The sequence below is a fragment of the Eubalaena glacialis genome, chromosome 3 (genome assembly GCF_028564815.1).
Source record: "Eubalaena glacialis isolate mEubGla1 chromosome 3, mEubGla1.1.hap2.+ XY, whole genome shotgun sequence".
In the NCBI taxonomy this organism is placed as follows: domain Eukaryota; kingdom Metazoa; phylum Chordata; class Mammalia; order Artiodactyla; family Balaenidae; genus Eubalaena; species Eubalaena glacialis.
Window position 1 is genome coordinate 127,715,206 of NC_083718.1, and position 24,778 is coordinate 127,739,983.

The 24,778-nt window shown below is 34.2% G+C and overlaps 1 protein-coding gene and 1 pseudogene across 1 annotated transcript in view; one reads left to right on the plus strand and one right to left on the minus strand.

Annotated features, from left to right (window-relative positions):
- Positions 1-24,778, plus strand: part of PIGK (phosphatidylinositol glycan anchor biosynthesis class K) — a 137,657-nt gene that overhangs the window by 18,255 nt on the left and 94,624 nt on the right. The window contains exons 4-6 of the mRNA XM_061186429.1: positions 19,781-19,916; positions 21,618-21,729; positions 23,769-23,865. Coding sequence (XP_061042412.1) covers positions 19,781-19,916; positions 21,618-21,729; positions 23,769-23,865 — 345 coding nt within the window. The remainder of the gene's footprint in view (positions 1-19,780; positions 19,917-21,617; positions 21,730-23,768; positions 23,866-24,778) is intronic.
- On the minus strand, positions 6,360-6,849 carry LOC133089037 (protein tyrosine phosphatase type IVA 1-like; annotated as a pseudogene).

Below are 24,778 nucleotides of genomic sequence, written 5' to 3' on the forward strand. Positions count from 1 at the left end.
AACTTTGTAGAGTACCCTGTACAGGGAGGTTACTGAGTGATATTTTTTAAACCATTAGTTAATTTATAAAATTTTCTCAATAATTAAATATACAGTTAAAACTTTATTACTACTTTTATTTTATGATTTTACCTCTTTTTTTGTGAACAAAAGGACTAGAACAGTAGTAAATATGCTTTGTAAATAATTTGTAATATATTATCGTAGTTATTGTCAAGATAATATTAACTCATGCCTTTGAGTATTCTGCTTCTTGTCTTCTGTCATTTCCCAACAGTATTTTTTCTCATATACTTTGTAAAAATACAAATAATAGTGTTTGAATATAGATACTTACGTATTCTGAGCAGTCTGTCATTTTATTCTCACGTTGGCAGCTGATCTGTCTGCCACTCCACGTGATGTTCTTGGTGAAGTGCATAATATCTTGAATAGGTGAACGTTTAGGATAGTTAAGAAGCTGAAATGTGCTCTGAGGAGGAGAATAGTGACAATGCTAAAAGGAGCATTTTGGCCACTGCTATCATGCTCTTATGTTTAGATAATAAGATCCATATTCAAGACAAAGGAGACCATTAAGGGTTTTATGGAGCAAAGGGGAAATTTCTTTATTGATTTGTAAATAGATAGAAGGGTTTTGGGCTGTTGAAGAAGTGACAGATGCTTATTTTTCATCAGTACCACAATGTCTTCATTCCTGACACTGTCTTCATATCTGGGAATTTGATTTCCTTGACTTTGGTCTTCTTTTGAATTGTCTTGGGGTCTTGTTCTTCCATATTAAGTTTACAATCAGCTTGTCAAGTTCTTAAAATCCTTTTGGGATTTTGATTTGCAATGCAGTGAGTTTTAGATTAATCTAGAGAGAATGGGCTTCTTTATGGTATTTTATCATTCAATTTATGAATAAGGTATATGTACATTTAATTATATGTTTAACATCTTTCAACTAAGCTTTATAATTTTTGTTTTTTTAAAACATATTGGCTTTTTTTTTAATAAATAAATAAATTTATTTATTTATTTATTTTTGGCCACGTTGGGTCTTCATTGCTGTGTGCGGGCTTTCTCTAGTTGCGGCGAGCGGGAACTACTCTTTGTTGCGGTGTGCAGGCTTCTCATTGGGGTGGCTTCTCTTGTTGCGGAGCATGGGCTGTAGGCGCGCAGGCTTCAGTAGTTGTGGCACGCAGGCTCAGTAGTTGTGGCTTGCGGGCTCTAGAGCACAGGATCAGTAGTTGTGGCGCACAGGCTTAGTTGCTCCGCGGCATGTGGGATCTTCCTGGACCAGGTCTCGAGCCCGTGTCGCCTGCATTGGCAGGCGGATTCTTAACCACTGCGCCACCAGGGAAGTCCAAGCTTTATAATTTTGAATTTTTAGTTTTCGGTAGAATTTTTAGTTGTCATATTTTTTTGGTTGATACTGTAAGTGGTACCCTTTAAAAATACATTTTCTTACTTCTGATGCGCATGCAGTTGGTTTTTGTGTATTGTTCTAGCAACTCACTGAACTCTTATTAATTTTAATAATTTGACTGTAAATTCTCTTTTGGTAGCCATAAAATCTAAATGACAGTTTTCTTCCTGTAAGATCTTTGTACCATAAAATTTTTTTTTATTCTTCAAAAGCTTTTCATATTTGAAAATTTGGGGATAAAAGTTGTCTTTAAAGACCTCAAAATTAGTAGTCCAGGGAAATCCTTTATTTTACACATGAGAAAAATGTGTTCCTGGGAGGTAAAGTGATGTTTAAGGTCAACAACTGTGTGGTGGCAGACCTAATGCTAGAATCCTTGTATAATGATTATATTATATTGTGTTGCCCAATTCATCAGTATAAATAAGTGAAATATTGAAGAAGGATAAATGAAAGCAATTAATTAAAAATAAGTATAACTGTTGATACATCTTAGGAAGTTGATGTTTGCATGATAACTCAGTATACTGGATTTACTATTGTAAACAATAATCTAATAACCTTACCAAAATTACAGTAGCTTGTCTTCAGAGCTTCCTCCTATAATAAGCTTTCTCTAGAGCTGTCCATCTATTTTAGTTTGAAAATAACTCAGAAAATTATTTTTATTTTCATTTTGGCCCTCCAATAGAGTGCCCTGTTGGTGTCTTATGTCAAGTTTTTATGTCAGAATGTGCAATAACTTGATTTCCTAAGTATTTGTGATGGCCTTGTTAAATAGTCTTGCTGAATGATTATTTTAAAATCAATTATAAACCAATTTAAGATTCAGTGGCTTCCAAGGATCGTGTTGTAAATGTAAAGAAATCACAATTTAGATTGGAGGCATTTAGCATAGTGTTTAAGAGTTCAAGCTCTTAAACTGTCTCTATTTGCTGATGACATACTATTATGTATAGAAAACCCTAAAGAGACTCCACCAAAAAATTGTTAGAACTAATAAACAAAATCAGTAAAATTGCAGGATACAAAACCAATATATGAAAATCTCTTATGCCTCTACTAATAACAAACTATCAGAAAGAGAAATTAAGAAAACAGTTCCATCAAGAACAATAAAATACCTAGGAATAAATTTAACCAAGGAGGTAAAAGACCTGTATGCTGAAAACTATAAGACATTAATGAAAGAAATTAAAGAATACACAAATAAGTGGAAAGATAATCTGTGTTTTGTGGACTGGAAGAATTAATACTGTTAAAATGTCTGTACTACCCAAAGCAGTGTGTACTACCCAAATGTCTGTACTACCGAGTGCAATCCATATCAAAATTCCAATGGCATTTTTCACAGAAATAGAAAAAACAACCCTAAAGTTTATATAAAACCACAAAAGACCCCAAATAGCCAAAGCAGTCTTGAGAAAGAAGAACAAAGCTGGGGGCATCAAACTCCCTGATTTCAAACTATATTAAAAAGCCATAGTAATTAAAGCAGTATAGTATTGCATAAAAACAGATGCATAGACCAGTGGAACAGAATAGAGAGCCCAGAAATAAATCCACACATATATGATCAGTTAATTTACGACAGAGGAGCTAAAAATATACAATGGGGAAAGGACAGTCTCTTCAATAAATGGTGCTGGGAAAACTAAACAGCTACATGTAAAAGATTGAAATTAGAACATTTTCTCACACCATATATAAAAATAAACTTAAAATGGATTAAAGACTTGAACGTAAGACCTGAAACCATAAAACTCCTAGAGGAAAACACTGGCAGTAAGCTGTTTGATGTTGGTCTTGGTGATGATTTTTTGGATTTGACATCAAAACCAAAGGCAACAAAAACAAAAATCAACAAGTGGGACTACATCAAACTAAAAAGCTTCTGTACAAAAGGAAACCATCCACAAAATGAAAAGGCAATCTACTGAATAGGAGAAAATATTTGCAAATCATATGTCTGATAAGGGGTTAGTGGTCAAAATATATAAAGAACTCGTAAACTCAATAGCAAAAAACCAAACAATCCAATCAAAAAATGAGCAGAGGATCTGAATAGACATTTTCCAAAGAAGACATACAGATGGCCAATAAGTACATGAAAAGGTGCTTAACATCACTAAGCATCAGGGAAATGCAAAGAAAACCACAATGAGATATTATTGTAAATAGTCTAGAGATGATTTAAAGTACAGGGAGGATATTGCTGTGTAGGTTAACATGCAAATACCAAGTCATTTTATATAAAGAACTTGAACATCTGTGGATTTTAGTAATCATAGGGATTCCTGGAACCAACCCCCTGCAGATACCCAGGAACAACTGTATTGGGGGACCAATAAAAGGAGGCTGATACGTTTGATGTCATATAACTTTAGGTAGGTGCTAGGTTGGTCTGAGAAATAGGAAGGAAGAAAGACAATTGGTGGGGGTGGGATACACACTAATTTAATTTACTTCTTTTCCTTTCTTCTTTCTTCTTTCCTTCTTCCTCCTTCCCTTTTCCAACCAACAAATATGTATTGAGAGCATATGGTGTTTAGAATACACTTGCCAATTTTTATAATTTCAACTGATGTGGGGATACAAGGAAGAGAAAAGGGCAGAAGAGTGAACTATAAATTCCATGAAAAACCTAAGTGCTTGGCTGATGGCAGTGGGAGTGACCTCAAAATAAGTCAGATCAACTTGACATTTCACTATGGAAAGTGGTAATAATAATAAGTATTTCTAAGAAATTTCTGAGGACTTCTAGTGGAGAATTGATAGAAACAATGTTGTAATTCTCTGTCATGTTATATCTGACTCAGGGATGTTAAAAGGATAAGTGAAATTAACATTTGTGAACATAATTTGATTTCTTTGGAGAAAAGATATTTCACAGAGTTTTATTTTAATGGTTTCTAAGAATTTGACCTGAGCATGAGTGGTAGATTACTCAATTCAGTAAAAGGTACCCTGACATTAAATCCTTATACCTACCCATTAACTTATATTTAATTATATCCATCTCCAAGGCTTCAAATCATGAAACTCAGATATGTTATTTCAGAAAGTAAAACCCATATTAATCAGAACTTAATTTACCTAAACTGTCAGTTTTTTTCTATCATACTGGAAGCAAAGGACAATCAAATAAAATCATATTAGGGAGCTTGTTCTACAAATATATTTTCAGATTTATTCTGGGCAAGTAAAAGCTAACTTAATATTCTGTACTTTTTCTGTCTATTTTGTTATATTTAATAAAAATAGATATTCAAATGTTAGCTTTGATATACTGATAAAGATTTTTATTTAGTAGATTGATTGTACTTATTCAAGAAAGTAGTTTAGATATTGTCTTTTTTTTTTTTTTCATTTCATTATTTATTTAGATGTTTAGCTCTCGCACTAGGTTTTTACAAACTGGTGAACACTGACAAATTATTTGTCTCACAGAACTATAACCATATATTACAAGACAATATAAGTATATGGTCAAACTAACATTAATATACATCACCATTTGGTCAATTTCATAATAAACTATCAAGTATCCAAGTATTGAGTTACACAGCTCAAAAGGCATATAAAAATTAGATGTCTGCTCAGTTCACTAGCAGAAACCCACTTCTTTTTTTTAAAAATTAATTTATTAATTTATTTATTTTTGGCTGAGTTGGGTCTTCACTGCTGTGCACAGGCTTTATCTAGTTGCGGCGAGCGGGGACTACTCTTCATTGCAGTGCTTGGGCTTCTCATTGCGGTGGCTTCTCTTGTTGTGGAGCATGGGCTCAGTAGTTGTGGCTCGCGGGCTCAGTATTTGTGGCACATGGGCTTAGTTGCTCCGTGGCATGTGGGATCTTCCCAGGTATTGAACCTGTGTCCCCTGCATTGGCAGGCGGACTCTTAACCACTGCGCCACCAGTGACGTCCCCACTTTTTTTTCTGAAAGGGAGGTTGGGAAGAGAAGAAATAAAAGCACATTTCCAACAAAAATAATAGCTGGTAAACAACTTCCAGTAGGTATGGAAAAATAACAAGAATTTCAAAAATTTTATGACTAAGAATTAGCTACAATAACAAAACATCTTTATCTTTAAAAAATATTTACTAAATTAAAGAGCATATGCTACATATTCTATACAAGATAAAGGCAGTATCTTACTAGAAATATTTAATAGCCCTCTCCTGTTCCTTTTTAGGCTCTTCCTGTTAAGTGGCACACAAAAGTGCAAACATTAAAATAATTGTAAAGCTTTTTTGCTTGGAGATGTTAAAGATATACTTCTATATACAATGTAGATTTTCAAAATGCAGATTTTCCATAACAGCAGAAATGAGATTTATGGAAAGATATTAAATAACACCATATGACTTGGTAAAAAATTTCACAAAAATCAATGGTTATGCAAACCTGATGTATACTGGTATGAATGTGGGCAAATGTAAATGTAAAGTGAGCAAGGAAATAACTATATAGGCCCTGCTTTCAATGTAAGAAATGACTGAAGCAGTAAACCACATAAGATCTAGAGTATTCTTAGTTCCTAGGGTTTTAGTTCTATATGATCCTAAAAAATATACAAGTGTTACACTGGATATTTTGGTACCTAATCTTTCTAAATTTCTTATGCATTGAAAAGATTCTAGCATGGGAATAGATTTTAAGACTTATAACTCAGTACTGCATGAGTTCAGGAATTGGAACAAATGATAAACAAATTTGAAATGCTGAACAGCAAGAATCTTTTGCTAAGTGTCCAAATACATTGATCGTAACCTAAACATAGAAGTTCTGTCAAGCAGGTAAACTGGTAAAATTGCTTTTCAATACTCCTGTAAAAGCTTCATTAGACTTGTTCACTGAGCCAACTTCTTGGCTAATATGTGCAACAAATTAGGTCCTGTTTGAAGTTCTACTTCCAAGACAACAGCATCAGACACCTCAGTTTTATTGACCATTGAAGTCTTTGCAGCACAAACATATTTGAGAATGATACTTCTCTAAGTACAAAAGTTGCTTGACGTTAAAATCTCCATGCTGCTTTTGTTTTCTGATCTGTACTGCATCTTCCTGTTTCATTCCGCCTTCTGTTAATGCTAGGGCAACAAGCAGTGGAGCTGTTCCAAGGCTTGCAACACGGTGAACAGCAGTATAGTAACCAGGTTCTTCATAAAACTTGATTTCACAAGACATAACTAGCCATCAACAGTAAGGTTGGATGGTGGTGCACCTTCATGAAAAGGCCAGTCAAGAACATGGATGCCTTCTTTTTCTGTAAGAGCAGTGTCATACATTGCTTCACATACTCTTACTATTGTGGTAATCCATATTTCTTAAGTTTCTCAATAACTTTGTTCAAGGTCTCTTTGTTTGGATTGTGTATAATAATAAAAATCATGTTTTTGTATGTGCCTTCAATGGGAGTTGGGCAGTTCATGCAAGACATATTAATTTAGTCAAAAAATACTTATTAGGGCTATGAAAGAATTAAACAAATTGAATACAGAAATGATGTAAAGAAACTTCAGCTTATTCCACTTGAAATTCTCAGTGCTTTGAGTATGAAGTTGGGAATAATGGGGAATGAGATGAACCTCCTAAGAAGAAGAAAGTCTTCAATCCTGTAATACTGAGCAACAGAGAGGAAGTGTTTTGAGGCTCACCCTGTCTAGGTCAGAACTGGAAAATGCTCTGTGGATTTCAGTTCAACACTTCTGTGTCCAGGTAACTGCTCTTATGCAGCTTCTTGGTGGAGGTGGTAGTGAATTTCTACAGCTCTCATGTCCTCATAAAGGTCATAATGTGCTTGGCAGTAATCTTCACTGACCTTCAGAAACTCCGTAAATGTGTGATGACAGAAAGGATTATGTTTACTCATTGAAAACTGTGGCCTAATCATGCAGTGGATACCAAAGTGGCAGCGACACAGGCAGCTGCGGCTGCAGCTGCAGGGCGGGGCTCCGTGGTGATTGGTTGCAGGGTGGAGACAGTGCAGGTGTTGACAGAGGCAGCAGGCAGGTATTGGGTTTTGAAAAATAGTTGAAATCAGAACGTTCCATTCCCCAAGCATTCTTTGTCTGATTTTATTGTAATTAAAAGAAGACTTTGGGAATATTTTTCAGTTTTTTTAAAGGTGAAAACAGACTTGAAATCTGTAGCTCTAAAATTAAATGATTTGCTTATTTAAAGTTTTAAAAATATTTGTAATGAAGTTTAAAGGATAAATTTCATTGAGTCATGAAAAATGGAAATACTGAAATGAGATTCGTATGAGGAAAGTGATGTCCCCTTAATATTTGTTGATGCGAGTATAGAAATTATTACAGATTTTCTTTTAGCTCTGCTCACTATTTATTTGGGAGTGAAAGTGGAGTGAAAGGCAATGTATTCCATTCTGCCAAAGAATGTAGTAGTGGGTGGAAAGTGTGTGGGCTTTGAAATCAAATCTCATCTCTTCTGCTTACTAGTCATGCAGCTTTGGGCAGGTGATCTGCCCTCACTGAATTTCCTTATCTTTAGAATGGAGACAATAATAGTCTTCACGGGATTGTTATGATTTAGTGAGAATTAAGTATCTGAAAAGACTGCAGCACAATGCCTGTCACACAGTAAACTCAACAAATATTTGTTTCCATCATCTTGTCATCTTACCTTGTTTCCATTTTTCCATAACTTCTAATCTTATTTTTTTATAATCTTATTAAAATATGAAATCCAAATTTGATAATTTGGGTAAAATAGTAGGTGTACAATTTAATATGGAATGGTTAAATCAAATTCATGTCAATTTAACACCATTATAATGCTTTAAAAATTGTTGAATTATATTTAATTGAGATTTATTATTATCTTCCAGTTAATTATCCTTTTATTTTGTCTGTCATAGTCTCCACTAATATTTTTCCTCTTTAATTTTTGTCCTAGTTGACTTTTTGATCGAATTGAAGAACAGAAGTGGTAGTAAAATACTCTTCACTATCCGTGTTGTGTCTCTGTATTTTATTCTTTGCCAAATAGATTTTAAAAAACTGATAAAAGTGATACCTCAGAAGCATAGCCATCCAAGTCTTCTTAAAGAAAAGAATATCTAAACTTAATTCTTAAGAATATCTTTCTTTTTGCCCAGAGAAAATAAGAGGACCTTTTCATTTACTTGCTATTCGAGATTAGAAATGTACCAGAAAAGGCTTATTAATGATGTTTGCATATATTTTTCATGCAAAATGTGCAGTTCAGGCATTGTGGTCTAGTCCTAGGAAACTGTTTATAGCATCCTAGTGAGGTTATATATAGACTGCTAAAATCTTCTACTGATGTTAAGCAAGATTCCAAGATACTTGTCATAAAAGTAGTTGAGTTGGGGAGACTGATTAAGTCAGTACAGATCATTACTGGAAAAATAACAAAAGTAAAATTTTTGTTAAACATGAGAATATGTGAAAGATTGCATATATTGATTTCCATTATGATGGATTGTATACAATATATCAAGATTTTAAAAATTGTATCCTATGTCCTTTGACAAAAGTAGGTTATACTAGATCAGTGGATGCAACATTCTTTTTTTTTCTTTTATTAACTTTATTAACTGAATGTTGCTAGTGAATTTAAAATGTTATTTTTTCTGAACAACTAAATACAGAACTCAGTACCTTTAATTGTTCTTCAAATTAACTGGATTTGATCCAGTACTTTAACTTTTACAAACTACTTCATAACACTCTACTCAGGTTATTTCTGTTTCGTTAGTATGTCATTTATTGCACAAAGCTTAATATTATGCTTTATTTATTTACCACACATTCCTCTGATAAAAACAGAAAAATAATTTCTAGAGGGAAACGTAAGGTAAGAAAGTTTTATCTAATATTGATGACCTGTTTTTCTAGGAAACCATTAGCATCTAATGCTATTACAGCTAGAATTTAAAAACAAATTTAGTGGACCCCAATAAATGCACCTTTGGGTCATGCCAATCTTATTATTATGCACATTTTACACTGAATTTAACCATTCACTAGGAAACCAAAATGGAAACTTCTGAATACAAGCAGTTTTTTAGCTTTTCCTTATTATTAACTCATCGTTATTGTTATTAGCAATAGTAATATTAGTACACCTTTTCAAATACACCAATTTTATAAATTTGTAAAAAAAACCTTTTAGTTTTCTCTTTTAAAATTTGGAACACCATCTACCCCCAGTTTCCTACATATATGCCTTTTAAAATATTTTGCCAGTTATTTTCCCCTATCTAGAGCTTATTTTCTTTCTTCCTTTTTTTAAATTAACATCTTTATTGGCGTATAATTGCTTTACAATGTTGTGTTAGTTTCTGCTGTATAACAGAGTGAATCAGCTATATGTATACATATATCCCCATATCCCCTCCCTCTTGCCTCTCCCTCCCACCCTCCCTATCCCACCCCCCTAGGTGGTCACAAAACACTGAGCTGATCTCCCTGTGCTATGCAGCTGCTTCCCACTAGCTATCTGTTTTACATTCGGTAGTGTATATATGTCAGTGCTACTCTCTCACTTCGTCACAGCTTACCCTTCCCCCTCCTTGAGTCCTCAAGTCCATTCTCTATGTCTGCATCTTTATTCCTGTCCTGCCCCTAGGTTCTTCAGAACCATTTTTTATTTTTAGATTCCAGATATATGTGTTAGCATACGGTATTTGTTTTTCTCTTTCTGACTTACTTCACTCTGTATGAGAGTCTCTAGGTCCACACACTTCACTACAAATAACTGAATTTTGTTTCTTTTTATGGCTGAGTAACATTCCATTGTATATATGTGCCACATCTTCTTTATCCATTCATCTGTTGATGGACACTTAGGTTGCCTCCATGTCCTGGCTATTGTAAATAGTGCTGCAATGAACATTGTGGTAATGACTCTTTTTGAATTATGGTTTTCTTAGGGTATATGCCCAGTGGTGGGATTGCTGGGTCGTATGGTAGTTCTATTTTTAGTTTTTTAAGGAACCTCCATACTGTTCTCCATAGTGGCTGTATCAATTTACATTCCCACCAACAGTGCAAGAGGGTTCCCTTTTCTCCACACCTCTCCAGCATTTATTGTTTGTAGATTTTTTGATGGTGGCCATTCTGACTGGTGTGAGGTGATACCTCTTTGTAGTTTTGATTTGCATTTTGCTAATGGTTAGTGATGTTGAGCATTCTTTCATGTGTTTGTTGGCAATCTGTATATCTCCTTTGGAGAAATGTGTATTTAGGTCTTCTGCCCATTTTTGGATTGGGTTGTTTTTTTTGATATTGAGCTGCATGAGCTGCTTGTGAATTTTGGAGATTAATCCTTTGTCAGTTGCTTCATTTGCAAATATTTTCTCCCATTCTGAGGGTTGTCTTTTCGTCTTGTTTATGGTTTCCTTGCTGTGCAAAAGTTTTTAAGTTTCATTAGGTCCCATTTGTTTATTTTTGTTTTTATTTCCATTTCTCTAGGAGGTGGGTCAAAGAGGATCTTGCTGTGATGTATGTCATAGAGTGTTCTGCCTATGTTTTGCTCTAAGAGTTTTATAGTGTCTGGCCTTACATTTAGGTCTTTAATCCATTTTGAGTTTATTTTTGTGTATGGCCTTAGGGAGTGTTCTAATTTCATTCTTTTACATGTAGCTGTCCAGTTTTCCCAGCACCACTTATTGAAGAGGCTGTCTTTTCTCCATTGTATATTCTTGCCTCCTTTATCAAAAATACGGTGACCATATGTGCGTGGGTTTATCTCTGGGCTTTCTCTCCTGTTCCATTGAATATTCCATTCTATATTTTTGTTTTTGTGCCAGTACCATACTGTCTTGATTACTGTAGCTTTGTAGTATAGTCTGAAGTCAGGGAGCCTGATTCCTCCAGCTCCGTTTTTCCTTCTCAAGATTGCTTTGGCTATTTGGGGTCTTTTGTGTTTCCATACAAATTGTGAAACTTTTTGTTCTAGTTCTGTGAAAAATGCCATTGGTAGTTTGATAGGGATTGCATTTAATCTGTAGATTGCTTTGGGTAGTATAATCATTTTCACAATGTTGATTCTTCCAATCCAAGGACATGGTATATCTCTCCAGCTGTTTGTATCATCTTTAATTTCTTTCATCAATGTCTTATAGTTTTCTGCATACAGGTCTTTTGTCTCCTTAGGTAGGTTTATTCCTAAGTATTTTATTCTTTTTGTTGCAGTGGTAAATGGGAGTTTTCCTTAATTTCTCTTTCAGATTTTTAATTGTTAGTGTATTGGAATGCAAGAGATTTCTGTGCATTAGTTTTGTATCCTGCTACTTTACCAGATTCATTGATTAGCTCTAGTAGTTTTCTGGTAGCATCTTTAAGATTCTCTATGTATAGTATCATGTCATCTGCAAACAGTGACAGCTTACTTGTTTTCCAATTTGATTCCTTTTATTTCTTTTTCTTCCCTGATTGCTGTGCCTAAAACTTCCAAAACCATGTTGAATAATAGTGGTGAGAGTGGGTAACCTTGTCTTGTTCCTGATCTTAGAGGAAATGGTTTTGGTTTTTCACCATTGAGAACGATATTGGCTGTGGGTTTGTCATATATAGCCTTTATTATGTTGAGGTAGGTTCCCTCTATGCCTACTTTCTGGAGAGTTTTTATAATAAATGGGTGTTGAATTTTGTCAAAAGCTTTTTCAGCATCTATTGAGATGATCATATGGTTTTTATTCCTTAATTTGCTAATGTGGTGTATCCCATTGATGGATTTGCGTATATTGAAGAATCCTTGCATTCCTGGGATAAACCCCACTTGATCATGGTGTATGATCCTTTTAATGTGCTGTTGGATTCTGTTTGCTAGTATTTTGTTGAGGATATTTGCATCTATGTTCATCAGTGATATTGGCCTGTAGTTTTCCATTTTGTTTAATGTGTCATTTAAAGCTTGTGTTTCCTTATTTATTTTCATTTTGGATGATCTGTCCATTGGTGAAAGTGGGGTATTAAAATCCCGTATTATTACTGTGTTACTGTCGATTTCCGCTTTTATGGTTGTTGGCATTTGCCTTATGTATTGAGGTGCTCCTCTGTTGGGTGCATAAATATTTACAATTGTTATATCTTCCTCTTGGATTGATCCCTTGATCATTATGTAGTGTCCTTCTTTGTCTCTTGTAATAGTCTTTATTTTAAAGTCTATTTTGTCTGATATGAGAATTGCTACTCCAGCTTTCTTTTGATTTCCACTTGCATGGAGTATCTTTTTCCATCCCCTCACTTTCACTCTGTATGTGTCCCTAGGTCCAAAGTGGGTCTTTTGTAGACAGCATATATATGGGTCTTGTTTTTGTATCCATTCAGCCAGTCTGTGCTTTTGGGTGGAACATTTAATCCATTTATATTTAAGGTAACTATCGATATGTATGTTCCTATTACCATTATCTTAATTGTTTTGGGTTTGTTTTTGTAGGTCTTTTCCTTCTCTTGTGTTTCCTGCCCAGAGAAGTTCCTTTAGCATTTATTATAAAGTTGGTTTGGTGGTGCTGAATTCTCTTAACTTTTGCTTGTCTGTAAAGGTTTTAATTTCTCTGTCAAATCTGAATGAGATCCTTGCTGGGTAGAGTAATCTTGGTTGTAGGTTTTTCCCTTTCATCACTTTAAATATGTCCTGCCACTCCCTTCTGGCTTGCAGAGTTTCTGCTGAAAGATCAGCTGATAACCTTATGAGGATTCCCTTGTATGTTATTTGTTGCTTTTCCCTTGCTGCTTTTAATATTTTTTCTTTGCATTGAATTTTTGATAGTTTGATTAATATGTCTCTTGGAGTGTTTCTCCTTGGATTTATCCTGTATGGGACTCTGTGCTTCCTGGACTTGATTGACTATTTCCTTTTCCATGTTAGGGAAGTTTTCGACTATAATCTCTTCAAATATTTCCTCAGACCCTTTCTTTTTCTCTTCTTCTTCTGGAACCCCTATAATTCGAGTGTTGCTGTGTTTAATGTTGTCCCAGAGACTGTCCTCAATTCTTTTCATTCTTTTTTCTTTATTCTGCTCTGCGGTAGTTATTTCCACTATTTTATCTTCTTGGTCACTTATCTGTTCTTCTGCCTCAGTTATTCTGCTACTGATTCCTTCTAGAGAATTTTTAATTTCATTTATTGTGTTGTTCATCATTGTTTGTTGGCTCTTTAGTTCTTCTAGGTCCTTTTAAACGTTTCTTGTATTTTCTCCATTCTATTTCCAACATTTTGGATCAGCTTTACTATCATTACTCTGAATTCTTTTTCAGGTAGACTGCCTATTTCCTCTTCATTTGTTTGGTCTGGTGGGTTTTTACCTTGCTCCTTCATCTGCTGTGTGTTCCTCTGTCATCTCATTTTGCTTAACTTATTGTTTGGGGGTCTGTTTTTCGCAGGCTGCATGTTCGTAGTTCCTGTTGTTTTTGTGTCTGCACCCAGTGGCTGAGGTTGATTCAGTGGTTTGTGTAGGCTTCCTGGTGGAGGGCACTGGTGCCTGTGTTCCTGTGGGTGGGGCTGGATCTTGTCTTACTGGTGGGCAGGGCCATGTCCGGTGATGTGTTTTGGGGTGTCTGTTACCTTATTATGATTTTAGGCAGCCTCTCTGCTAATGGGTGGGGTTGTGTTCCTGTCTTGCTAGTTGTTTGGCACGGGCTGTCCAGCACTGGAGCTTGCTGGCATTGGGTGGAGCTGGCTCTTAGCTTTGAGATAGGGATGTCTGGGAGAGCTCTCACCGATTGATATTATGTGGGGCTGAGAGGTCTCTGGTGGTCCAATGTCCTGAATTCTGCTCTCCCACCTCAGAGGCTCAGGCCTGATCCCAGGCCGGAACACCAATACCCTGTCAACCACATGGTAATCATTCTTTCCAGTGGTGGACCAACAGTGAGACAGGGAGAGTGGTTTGTCCAAGCTAAAATCTAGCTGGAGGAGGTCATGGAGAGGACATAATGGCTGGTTGAACAGAGAGGTGGACCCAGGCAATTCCGCGACTTGACTGTTGGGGTAGTGGAGGCACATTCCCCACAGCAACATTTGTTATTTTGACCATTTCTGTGAGCCATCCAAAATGTTAGAGAAATATAATAACTTGTAGTTTTGCTAATATAATGCACAGATTTGAATTTCAAGGCTTGAAGCTGGTGTGCTTGACTAAGTCAGTAAACTAAATAGTGGGAAGGTGAGCAATGGAAAACAGGAAGGAAGAGATGGAAAACTTGTCTACACAATACTAATTTTAGCTCTGACAAGAAAAGGGAAGGAGTGGATGGGGCACCTCTGCTGCTTACCTCCTCCTCCATTATAGGAAGAGTGGTTAATATTGGGTAGTGTTTGGAAGCAGAGATTAAAGCAGTCAAGACTTAGGTGTAGGCTATAGGTTCAGGTGCAGATGACTGAGAGTGAAAATGGCAGGCTTGGTGGCTGAAAAGACCTTGGTGAGAGAAGGGCCAGTAGCAGGATGGAATCCCAATGCCTTTCTGTAAGAAAAGAGTCAGGGGCTTTAGAGAATTGATTGGAGAATGTCTAGAACATTAGCCTCTGTATCTCTTTGATGTTCTGTTCTCTGATTTTTGCATTTAAGTGGACATTTAAATTTTTCAGTTAAACCTTACTACGTTTAAAGGAGAAATTACATACCCTAGTGCTGTTCTTCAATTTAAGAGTTTGCTATGGTCTCTGGATGGTTCCATTTAGAATTTCAAGGGCCTATTTTATGTTAGTTATTTGCCATAAATATTGAACAGCAATAATGAGTGCATGCATTTAACTTAATTATCTGAGTGGATTAAATTATCAATATAAAACAAAACACACCATTAAATTCTTTCAAATGCCAGTTCACATAGTTTCAGGGTAATGCAGAATTATTAAAAGCAAAGGTTCATGTCACACCAATTGGGTTTGACTTCAAACTCCACTACTTACTAGCTGTGTGACCTGGGACATGTTACTTAACTTCTTTGTGCCTCAGTTTCATAACCTGTAAAACAGGTATGATAATAATATGTATCTTGGAAATAATGTATGAGATAATGCCTGTAATGTGCTTATTTTATTAGTGCAGTGCTGGAGATATACCAAGTGCTCAATAAATGTTATTTATTATTGTATTATACTAAACCCCATGTGACTTACATATATGAGCCTATAGCTACCTAGCTCAACCCTTATGTAACATGTCTGTTGCTGTTGAGTTCCTGTCTCTGCAGTGCAGTTTTTTGAGTTTTATCTCTAATAATATAAGGGCAGAATACCTGGTATCATATAGTCTTATAATGCCAAATATTTAAAATTTGGCAAATTGAAAGTAATTCAGAAAGTCTTGATGGTCCAACACCTGTGGCTAGCAGATTTATTATGATTAGTTTTGTAGAGCATTGGTGGCGAGATTTGTTAACTTGGCGATTCCTCAAGACATGGAAGAAAAGGAAGAAGAAAAGCCAAAAGTAAATTACTCTGCCATCAAGCTAACAATTATATAACAAAATTTGTTGAATTTGCTTGGTCCAGTAGTCATTAGATTGCTGCAGAAGAGGTAACCCACAGAGCATTCTGAATAATTTATGTCAGGAAAAAAAAATAACACTTATGAGCAGAAACTCAGAGATTTAAGAGAGCATCAAAGATCTCTGTGATCCTCAAATCCCCAGTTGCTTTAATTTCAACTACTATTCTAGATTGGGATGATGATATTATTGAAGATAAGCTAGGTGTAGGTTGCTAAAGATGCTCTAAGGTAGTATTATCTGATTAGTAGCGTGGTTAAAGAATGTATAGCAATTTTAAGTGAATGGTTTAAAAACATTTTCACCAATACAGTAATTTATTTAAATTTCATTTAGTGAAAAATTTTTATTATGGTAATACCAGCCTGTTATAAATGAAAAGTTACGCTTTTTGAAATGTCATACTCTAATGGTCTAGAGCAGTGAAAGATTATTTATCTATTTAAAATTTTTTTTTTTTTTTTTTTACCCATTGGTTACTGGTTCCTGACTGGGCCAGGGAAGAATTTCAGGGAGGAGGGCAAAGAATGGCCGAGCAGCCCTGATACAGGGCTTACCTGTTCCTTCAATGTTAGACAAACATAATAATGGGAAAGTATTTATTTCAGACCATTTTCCACTCACATATGTTTCTAGAATTGGGTTTCATGCCTTCTTTTTTGAGAGGTTTTAAAATTTCTTTTTCATTTTGATGATCTTTAAAATCTATTTAAGCATGATCTATTTAAGGTATTCTATTAGATCAGACACCAAATAGTGGTAAGGGAAGAAAATATTAGCAGTTTCTTTATGTTTCTTTTTTTTAACCTATGAAAGAATGAAGTTGTGCTTCACTAATATTTATTATATATATTTGAAATAGCAAATACATATGACTTTCAAATTAGTAGATATATATATATACATGTGTGTCCTCACATTTTTTTTAACTAACAGGAGTGAGTGTATGATTTAAACAATGTGGAAACTACTTATATAAATAACCACTGTATTTGTTTCAAACCCAGTTTGAACTTTATACAATTTCAGTGCTCACCTTTTGGTTTTGTGCTGAGAGAAGGCCATACCATATGCTTTGTTGTGCGATGTAGGTTTTGCTGGGCCTTGAATAAAGTGTGAGAGTTGAGTCATCACACATGGTAGTATAGGATTGCCAAACTGTAAGAATATCATATTCTTCTATCAATTGGATATATTTGAGGGATTTTTGTCTTAATTTTAATAAGATAACAAAGCAACTTGCTATCATTATTTATAGGAATGTAGTAGTGTGTCTTCAATGTAGATTTTTTTTTTGTCTTGATTCTAGCAGTGATTGTTTGATACCCACTCAGTGAAGACTTAAATAACTGCCGTGATGCTAACCTGATATTCAGGTGAAAAGGGCACTTTAAGGAGATAACAAGTTAGATCTCATGATAACTGGTGTTCAAAGAGTGTTTGTTGGCAAAAGGCTCAGTTAAATATAAGATCTGATTATCCTGAACAGTAAACAGAGCATGGAAATTATGAATGGCATTTTGTGCAACATACTTTTGTGAACAGATGTATTCTATATCATCAAATTATATTGTAGTATGGATGTCAAAATACAGAAAAAAATGAAGTGTAGAACCAGGCCTGAAGTTAACCTCTTTCTGCTGTTAAATACAACAGCTGTCATTTAATTTCAGCAAAATAACATCATCCTTCAAATGGAATTAATGTTCTTAGAATATTATTAGTTTAGTAGCTTTATTGGAATCTACTTTATAATTTTGTATTTATTTTTAGTTTTGTAAGAAATATAAGCCTAAGGAGTTTATTTTCATGTACATATTTAAGTATCATTTTACAAATAATTTTACGCTTGGGCCAAGTGAGAGTTTTCTCCAGAAAAGAGTTCTGAACATTTCTTAACTTTCAGAAACAGTGCATTAGAATATGTGGTTGAATTTCTAAACCTTTGAAAATTCAGTCTGTCTTCTGTCCTGTTTTTTATTTATTATCTACAGATATAATGAATTTTTTTATGATATATTGATTATGTTAACCAAAGGTTATAGTACTTATATTGAAACTCAAAATTATCCATAGGAAAGTGTTGATTGAATTTATAATTTTAAGCTGAAGTGACTACTTCTTTATGAAATTGACATTGTATAGATATTAAGTAATCATTTCATTTCAAGGAACGAAATTAACCAACCAAAAAACATGACCTAAAGGAATATTTTTATTTTTATATGGAGATTTATAGGTCAGTTCATTCTTGTTTAATAGTGGCTTATAACAGAAAAGATATGATTGATAATAACTTAATATAAATCATTTTAAGTTATTAAAGTGAGAAGATATATTTTCCATTTTAAGAGGAATAACTTTCACCATTCTGTGAGTATGAATCCGTAACAGCTGAAGATCTGATCTTTGAATGTGGCAGGGTTGGAACCCTTTCAAAATAGAAACCTAGCCAATTTTCAAGAAAAATCACAGTGTTTCAGTTCTGAACTTTAATGTATTTGGACGATATGCAGCAGAACATTTTCTTCTTGCTATCTCTTGCCAAACTAATTACATATGCCACATTAATTTTTCCCTTATGTTTGGGAAGCTCAAGTATATGGTAGAATAAAGAATTGCCTGATTCATGTTCACCAGTTTTAATGGAAAGATCAAGATGAGAAGCGTTTAAGAGAGACTTTGTAATTTTCTCTCAAAGAAAATAAAAGCAAAAATGAAAATGTTTCATTCACTCAATGAATGTTTATTGAATACCTACTATATGCCAGGCTCTATTACTAAGCCTGAGTGATACAGTGGTGAACAGGACAGATAAAAGTCCCTGCCCTCAGAGAAATGCTCATATTCTAATGGGGGGGGGTGGTGGGAGAAGATGGGGATTTCAGATTCGTAAATGACCTATAGAAAAACAAACTTGAAGTGAGAATAGAGTACCTTGGCTGAGATTTGAATGATATGAAGATTTGGGAGGAGAGAAGTCTAAATTTGGTCAGTAGCCCCTGAATTGGGAAAGGCTTGGCATATTCCTGGAACAGTATGGAAGTAGCATAGTGAACATGGGTGCTAGGGGCTGAAGTTAGAGAGACAGACAGAGACCGCATTGAGCCTTTTAGACCATGTAAGGAGTTTCTGTTTTCCTCTAATTACAATGGGGAGTTCTTGAACGGTTTTAAGTGAGAAAGTTTAGTGATTTGACTTGTTTAAGGAAGGTCACTCTGGTGTCTCTAAGGGGAATGAACCATGGGAAGGTGAGAGTGGAAGTGGGAAGCCAGGTGGGAGCTAATCCAGCACCTAGTCCAGCATCATCTAGAGATGATGGTTGCTGGTGTCAGGGAGATGGAGTGGAGCCAGTGAAGAATGACTGCATTGGAGATGTGTTCCTGTGGTACAGTGATTACACTTGCTGATGGATTGCATGTTTTCATACTTAAGCATATGAGATTCTGAAAAGTAGATTCTTTGGAATATCATAGTTTAACTCAGTAAGTCTTGAGAGTTTCAAATATTACTAAAATTAAAAAAAAATGTTTTGGGCGGACAGTGTAGCTCCTTCATGTTAGCTTCCTTTTGCTATATGGCATAAAGTATACTCTGTTGGGAAAAAAATTTAAGTTGGTTACTTTCAAGTTCTGCGGATGAGTTCATGACAGATCGTTCTAATTTCTCTACTTTAAAACTTATACTGCATAAAGATATGAAAAAAATAATTAAAGCTCTTTTAAATATGTCCTCAATAATTATTTTGAGTTATTTTTAATAAAGAAAGAAAGAATGAAGATAATTACCACATTATATAAATAGAATATATTTGTTTTTACCTTTCTGGTTTTATTTAAATAGTACACTATATTTACTGAAATTCTTTTTTCCTAGTCACATTGTTCTGATGCTTGCAGATGATATGGCATGCAACCCTAGAAATCCTAAACCAGCTACAGTGTTTAGTCACAAGAATATGGAATTAAATGTATATGGCGATGATGTGGAAGTGGATTATAGAAGTTATGAGGTAAATTGTTTAGTTGAGCAACATTTTTGAAATGTTTTCACTTTTAAGCTCTAAAATAGTGGTAGAATAAATAATCTTATTCTTTTTCTTTAAACTTCGTATATGATTGTCACTGAAACCTTGCTATAATTCTGTTTCTGGAGTTCATATTAAGGAAACAATACATGAGTAAAACTATCACAGCATGACTATTTCATATATGTATCTAGGATAGAACAACTTTATCTTGGCTTCTATATTAGAGTATTTTATTAAGGTTTAATATATCAACATTCTTTTATAGTAAGTGTATTCTTTGTTTTTCATATTTGATCTAAAATTTCAAGTTTTATATTTTTAGTAAGTATATTGTGAAAATATTAAAGTGACTAACACTACTTAGAGGTAATCACTTTTAATATGCTTCCAGTGTTTTTAGCATGCATGATTAAAAATAAAAATGTAAATTTGAAAAAATGGCATTATACTATATTTTCTCCCTTTGAAACTTCATTTTAAATTTAATAGATTGTATGTTTAAAATTTGAAGTCTTCCTTGATGAAGTCTTCCTCAATAATCCTTCCCCTTTTACCAAGTCTACCAAAAGTAAGACACAATTTCCCATGTTCCCAGACCTGTTTTGAAGCAATTTAAAAAGAATATCTTTTCCCAGGCTGTAAGCTGCTTGAGGACATGGCCTGTATCTTATGTATCTTACACCTAGAGAGTTCCTGTAGCCCTCTGAAGGCACTCAAAAATGTTTGTTCAACAGTTAAATGTTTATGAATGTTGGGCTTTTTCTTGTTTATTTAGTCATTGTAAAATGTAGACCAAATACTTCCCTTCCTTGTTAGCCAACAAGAAGTCCTGTTAAAGAAAAACACTTAGCATTTCGCTGTCTTCCGGGAAAAATGTAAACCAAATAGCTTACACACACACACACACACACACACACACTCACACACACTTACATACTCATGATCTAGGGAAAAGTCGAACAAGAAAGCTGGATTGATTTTCTGCTTTTTAAATTTAGATCTGTATAGTATAACTTCAAATTAGCATTATACTCCCAAGACCCTAAATATCTTTCAAAGAATCCCAGATGTCCAGAAATTCCTGGTTGGGAAATCTGGTTTACAGTGTTATGAATTTTTTACATGTTAAAGATACCCCTAATGAAATTTAAGTAACAAAATGCATTAAAAAATCAAAGATGCATAATTTGGGAATTATTTATGGATCTATCCTTACGGTTTTATTTTTATAATTTATTATGGACCTGTCTTTCATTGTTAATCTGGAATTGACTAAGTAGTTGCACATATTAATTGCAATAGTTATAATGTTGTTGAATTTATTTATGTTTCTATATTTTGTATCTTCCCAAAGAATTGCCTGTGAAGACAGATTGATAATCTTTAAGTTTTTGGCAATACTTTGTATAGTATTTGCACTTTTAAATGTATAATTAACCTATTTTTCCCCAAGGTAGTTTTTATTTGTTAGTTTTTAGTATTTTTTAAAAAATGGAAACAAAGTTAGTTTGAGGTATACATTTAAATAAATATATTTTAATTGAGTTATATTTCTCTTTAGGTTTTATTTTCAGTTTATGCTGAGTAATACATAGAGAAAGAAGAAGGAATGTTTTTGAAAGTAAAAAACAATTATCAGGTTTCCCTCAATTCTATTTCATCTGATTTTCACTTTTTTTTCAGGTAACTGTGGAAAATTTTTTACGGGTATTAACTGGGAGGATTCCATCTAGTACGCCTCGGTCAAAACGTCTTCTTTCTGATGATAGGAGTAATATTCTTATTTATATGACAGGTAATTTCATAATTTAGATATTTAATGATAGCATATGTTTCAACTCTTTTCAAAAAGGAATTTGCGTGGAAAGAAATTTAAACATCTTAAATTATTTTTGGTTCAAGTAGTTTGATAGTTTGTTATGAAGTTCTCTTTTCTCATAATGTATAACAACTTGAAATGATATTTGAAAACAGTGTATTACTCATCAACTGATGATAAAACAGGTGCAGAATGATTCTTAGATGTCATACAGCATGACAGTGACCCCTACTTAGTGGTCTTCTTTTCTTTATCATGTTGTATTTATTTACAGCTTTTAAAATACAATCAATTTATAAACTTTCTAAATTAAGCCAGCAGAGTTAATGAAGTCAGGAAAATTTTCATTTTAGTTTATCTGACATTTACAAGAAATTTTCAAGCTTTTGTGGCAAATAGGATGAAGTACAGTCTTGTAACTTGGCTTTATTTGATGCACTAAACAAAAGGTTTTCCAACATTTTTTTCTGAGTCTGTTGGTCCTCTTTCAGGATAGCTCCAGGTATGGGAGAAATTCCAGTATCTAAGGTGGAATTGGCAAACCGTGGCCCATGGAAGGGCTACTGTTTTGGAAGTAAAGTTTTATTAGAACACGGTTGTAACCATTTGTTTTATGTATTGTCTGTGGCTGCTTTTACATTACAGTGGCAGAGTCCAGGAGTTGCAACAGAGACCATATGGCTCACAAGTCTAAAACATTTACCACCTGGCCCTTTACAGAAAAAGTTTGCCAACCCGTGTAAGAGAACGGGAAGGTTGATAATTATGATAATATGATAATAAAAACGGTAATAGCTAATATTTATTGAGACTTACTATACATCACGCCGTATTCTTAATCATTGTGTATATTAGTTCATTTCATCCTCACAACAATCTAAAGATTTAGGTGCCGATTTTCAGGGCTGTCATATATGGTTGTGTGGGTTGTGCACTGCACATAAGTGTCTGGCTTGGGTGGTGAGTGGGAGCTGAGATCTAGTATATGCTTACACTTACTCAGCTGTGTGCCCTGCTATAAAGTTGTGTCTAATGGGAGAGAGAAATATTCCTCTTCCCTTAACCCACCCTAAGGCATAGCCACTAACCACTTTTGAGCTTACAGGACTGCTTATATTCAGTGGGAGCACTGAAATACACAGATTTTTCTACTTTGTTACCCAGCGGGAAGTACCTTTTTAAAATCTGCACAAAGGACCTATATAGGCACGCTAATGATGGCCTTACTGATACATTTCTTACTTTATATCTGAGGAAACTGAGGCATAGAAAGGTTAAGTTACTTGCCTAAAATAACACAGTCATTAAGTAGTAAAGCTAGCATTTGTATCCAGGCAGATTGGCTCTATCATGCGTTCTAAATACTGATACATTTCTTACTTTACATCTGAGGAAACTGAGGCATAGAAAGGTTAAGTTACTTGCCTAAAATAACACAGTCATTAAGTAGTAAAGCTAGCGTTTGTATCCAGGCAGATTGGCTCTATCATGCATTCTAAATGTCATAATCTTCTGGTCAACTCTCATGGGACAGTGGTTGATGCTTGTGAACACATCAAGTTTTAGGTGAGAACTACACTTCCTATTGATATAGCATTTCAAGTATATACTGTGAATAGTGCTAGCTTACCATGGGACTAGCTAGTGTCTTCAACTCCTTTCTCACCAAAAATGTTTGCCTGGTATTTGAGAAATTTTTATCTATGGGAACTCATTTCTGACATAACAATGGAGCCAGTGATAAAAGTATAAATGTGCTTTTCTAAAACTGAATGATAGAAAATCTCTTAAATATATATTATATCTACTATTTTTTACATAGTCTATCATTATTCTCTTTAATTGATATAGCAGAAAATTAAATTTATTTGTTTTTACAGTACTTTTTATTTTAGAGTATAAAATAACAAGTGATATTAAAATATTGCCATGAATGAAGTGAATGTTTATATCTGGATGTGTGCAGTTTGCATTAAAAAAAGTGTCTGTTTGATCTTTCTGACTCTTCCTATAAGGACATGGTGGAAATGGTTTCTTGAAATTTCAAGATTCTGAAGAAATTACCAACATAGAACTTGCAGATGCTTTTGAACAAATGTGGCAAAAAAGACGGTAATTGACAAATGACTACTTTTCATAAGATAAATTAGTACCTAATTTTTCCATGGTTAGTAGATTTATAAATCTTATGAGATCTAAACTTATTTTAATAAGTTATTTCTTCTACTCTAGATTTATGTTTGTTATTTCTATTGAACTGAACTATTTTTTATTTTTTTAGCAATTGTACATTACAGCAGTAGTTTATTATATTTTACAGAAGTATGAACTGAATTCTTTTTAGAAGAAAAATTTGGGTTTCTTAAAGAGCATGGAAAGAAATTCACCTGTTAAGATCATATCTCTTGTTATTTCTCATCCTGTTTGGAGGAAATAAAAGTCCCACCAACCAAGTTCCGCATTATTTAGGGGGATTGTGAACATATATTTATTTTTCATCTTGTACTTATTCTTTTTGCACAATCTCGGGCCCTCCATGTGATAGGAATACATTATTTCTTCTTTGGGAAAAAAGATGCTGAAATTAGGATTGGTATAAAATTTGTAGCAACTCACATTAAGGATGATATATTGTTAGTAATCCGTGGTAAGCACCCTTTTAGTTGAAAGTTGTCATATGAACTTAAGTGAATTTAAAGTAGCAATTGAACTGCTTTTAAATTAATTACCCTCAATAAATACTTATTGCTTACCTTCTAAACATGTGGCACAGAGGGGAATATGATGCTTATTGTGCCTTCAAAGTTTTTAAAATCTAGTAGAAAAGAGAAATGTGTACACAACTCTGCTACAAATTAAATATTCTAAATACTGAATTATAGGCATAAGGAGAATGTGTAGAAGTGTTGAAGAGGAAGCTTTTGCTTGGTACTGGTTTTATCTTATTCATAGCTTATATTTATTGAAGGTATACTAGGTGCTGGGCACTATGTTATATAATGTGTTGTTTTGTTTAATTTTAAGA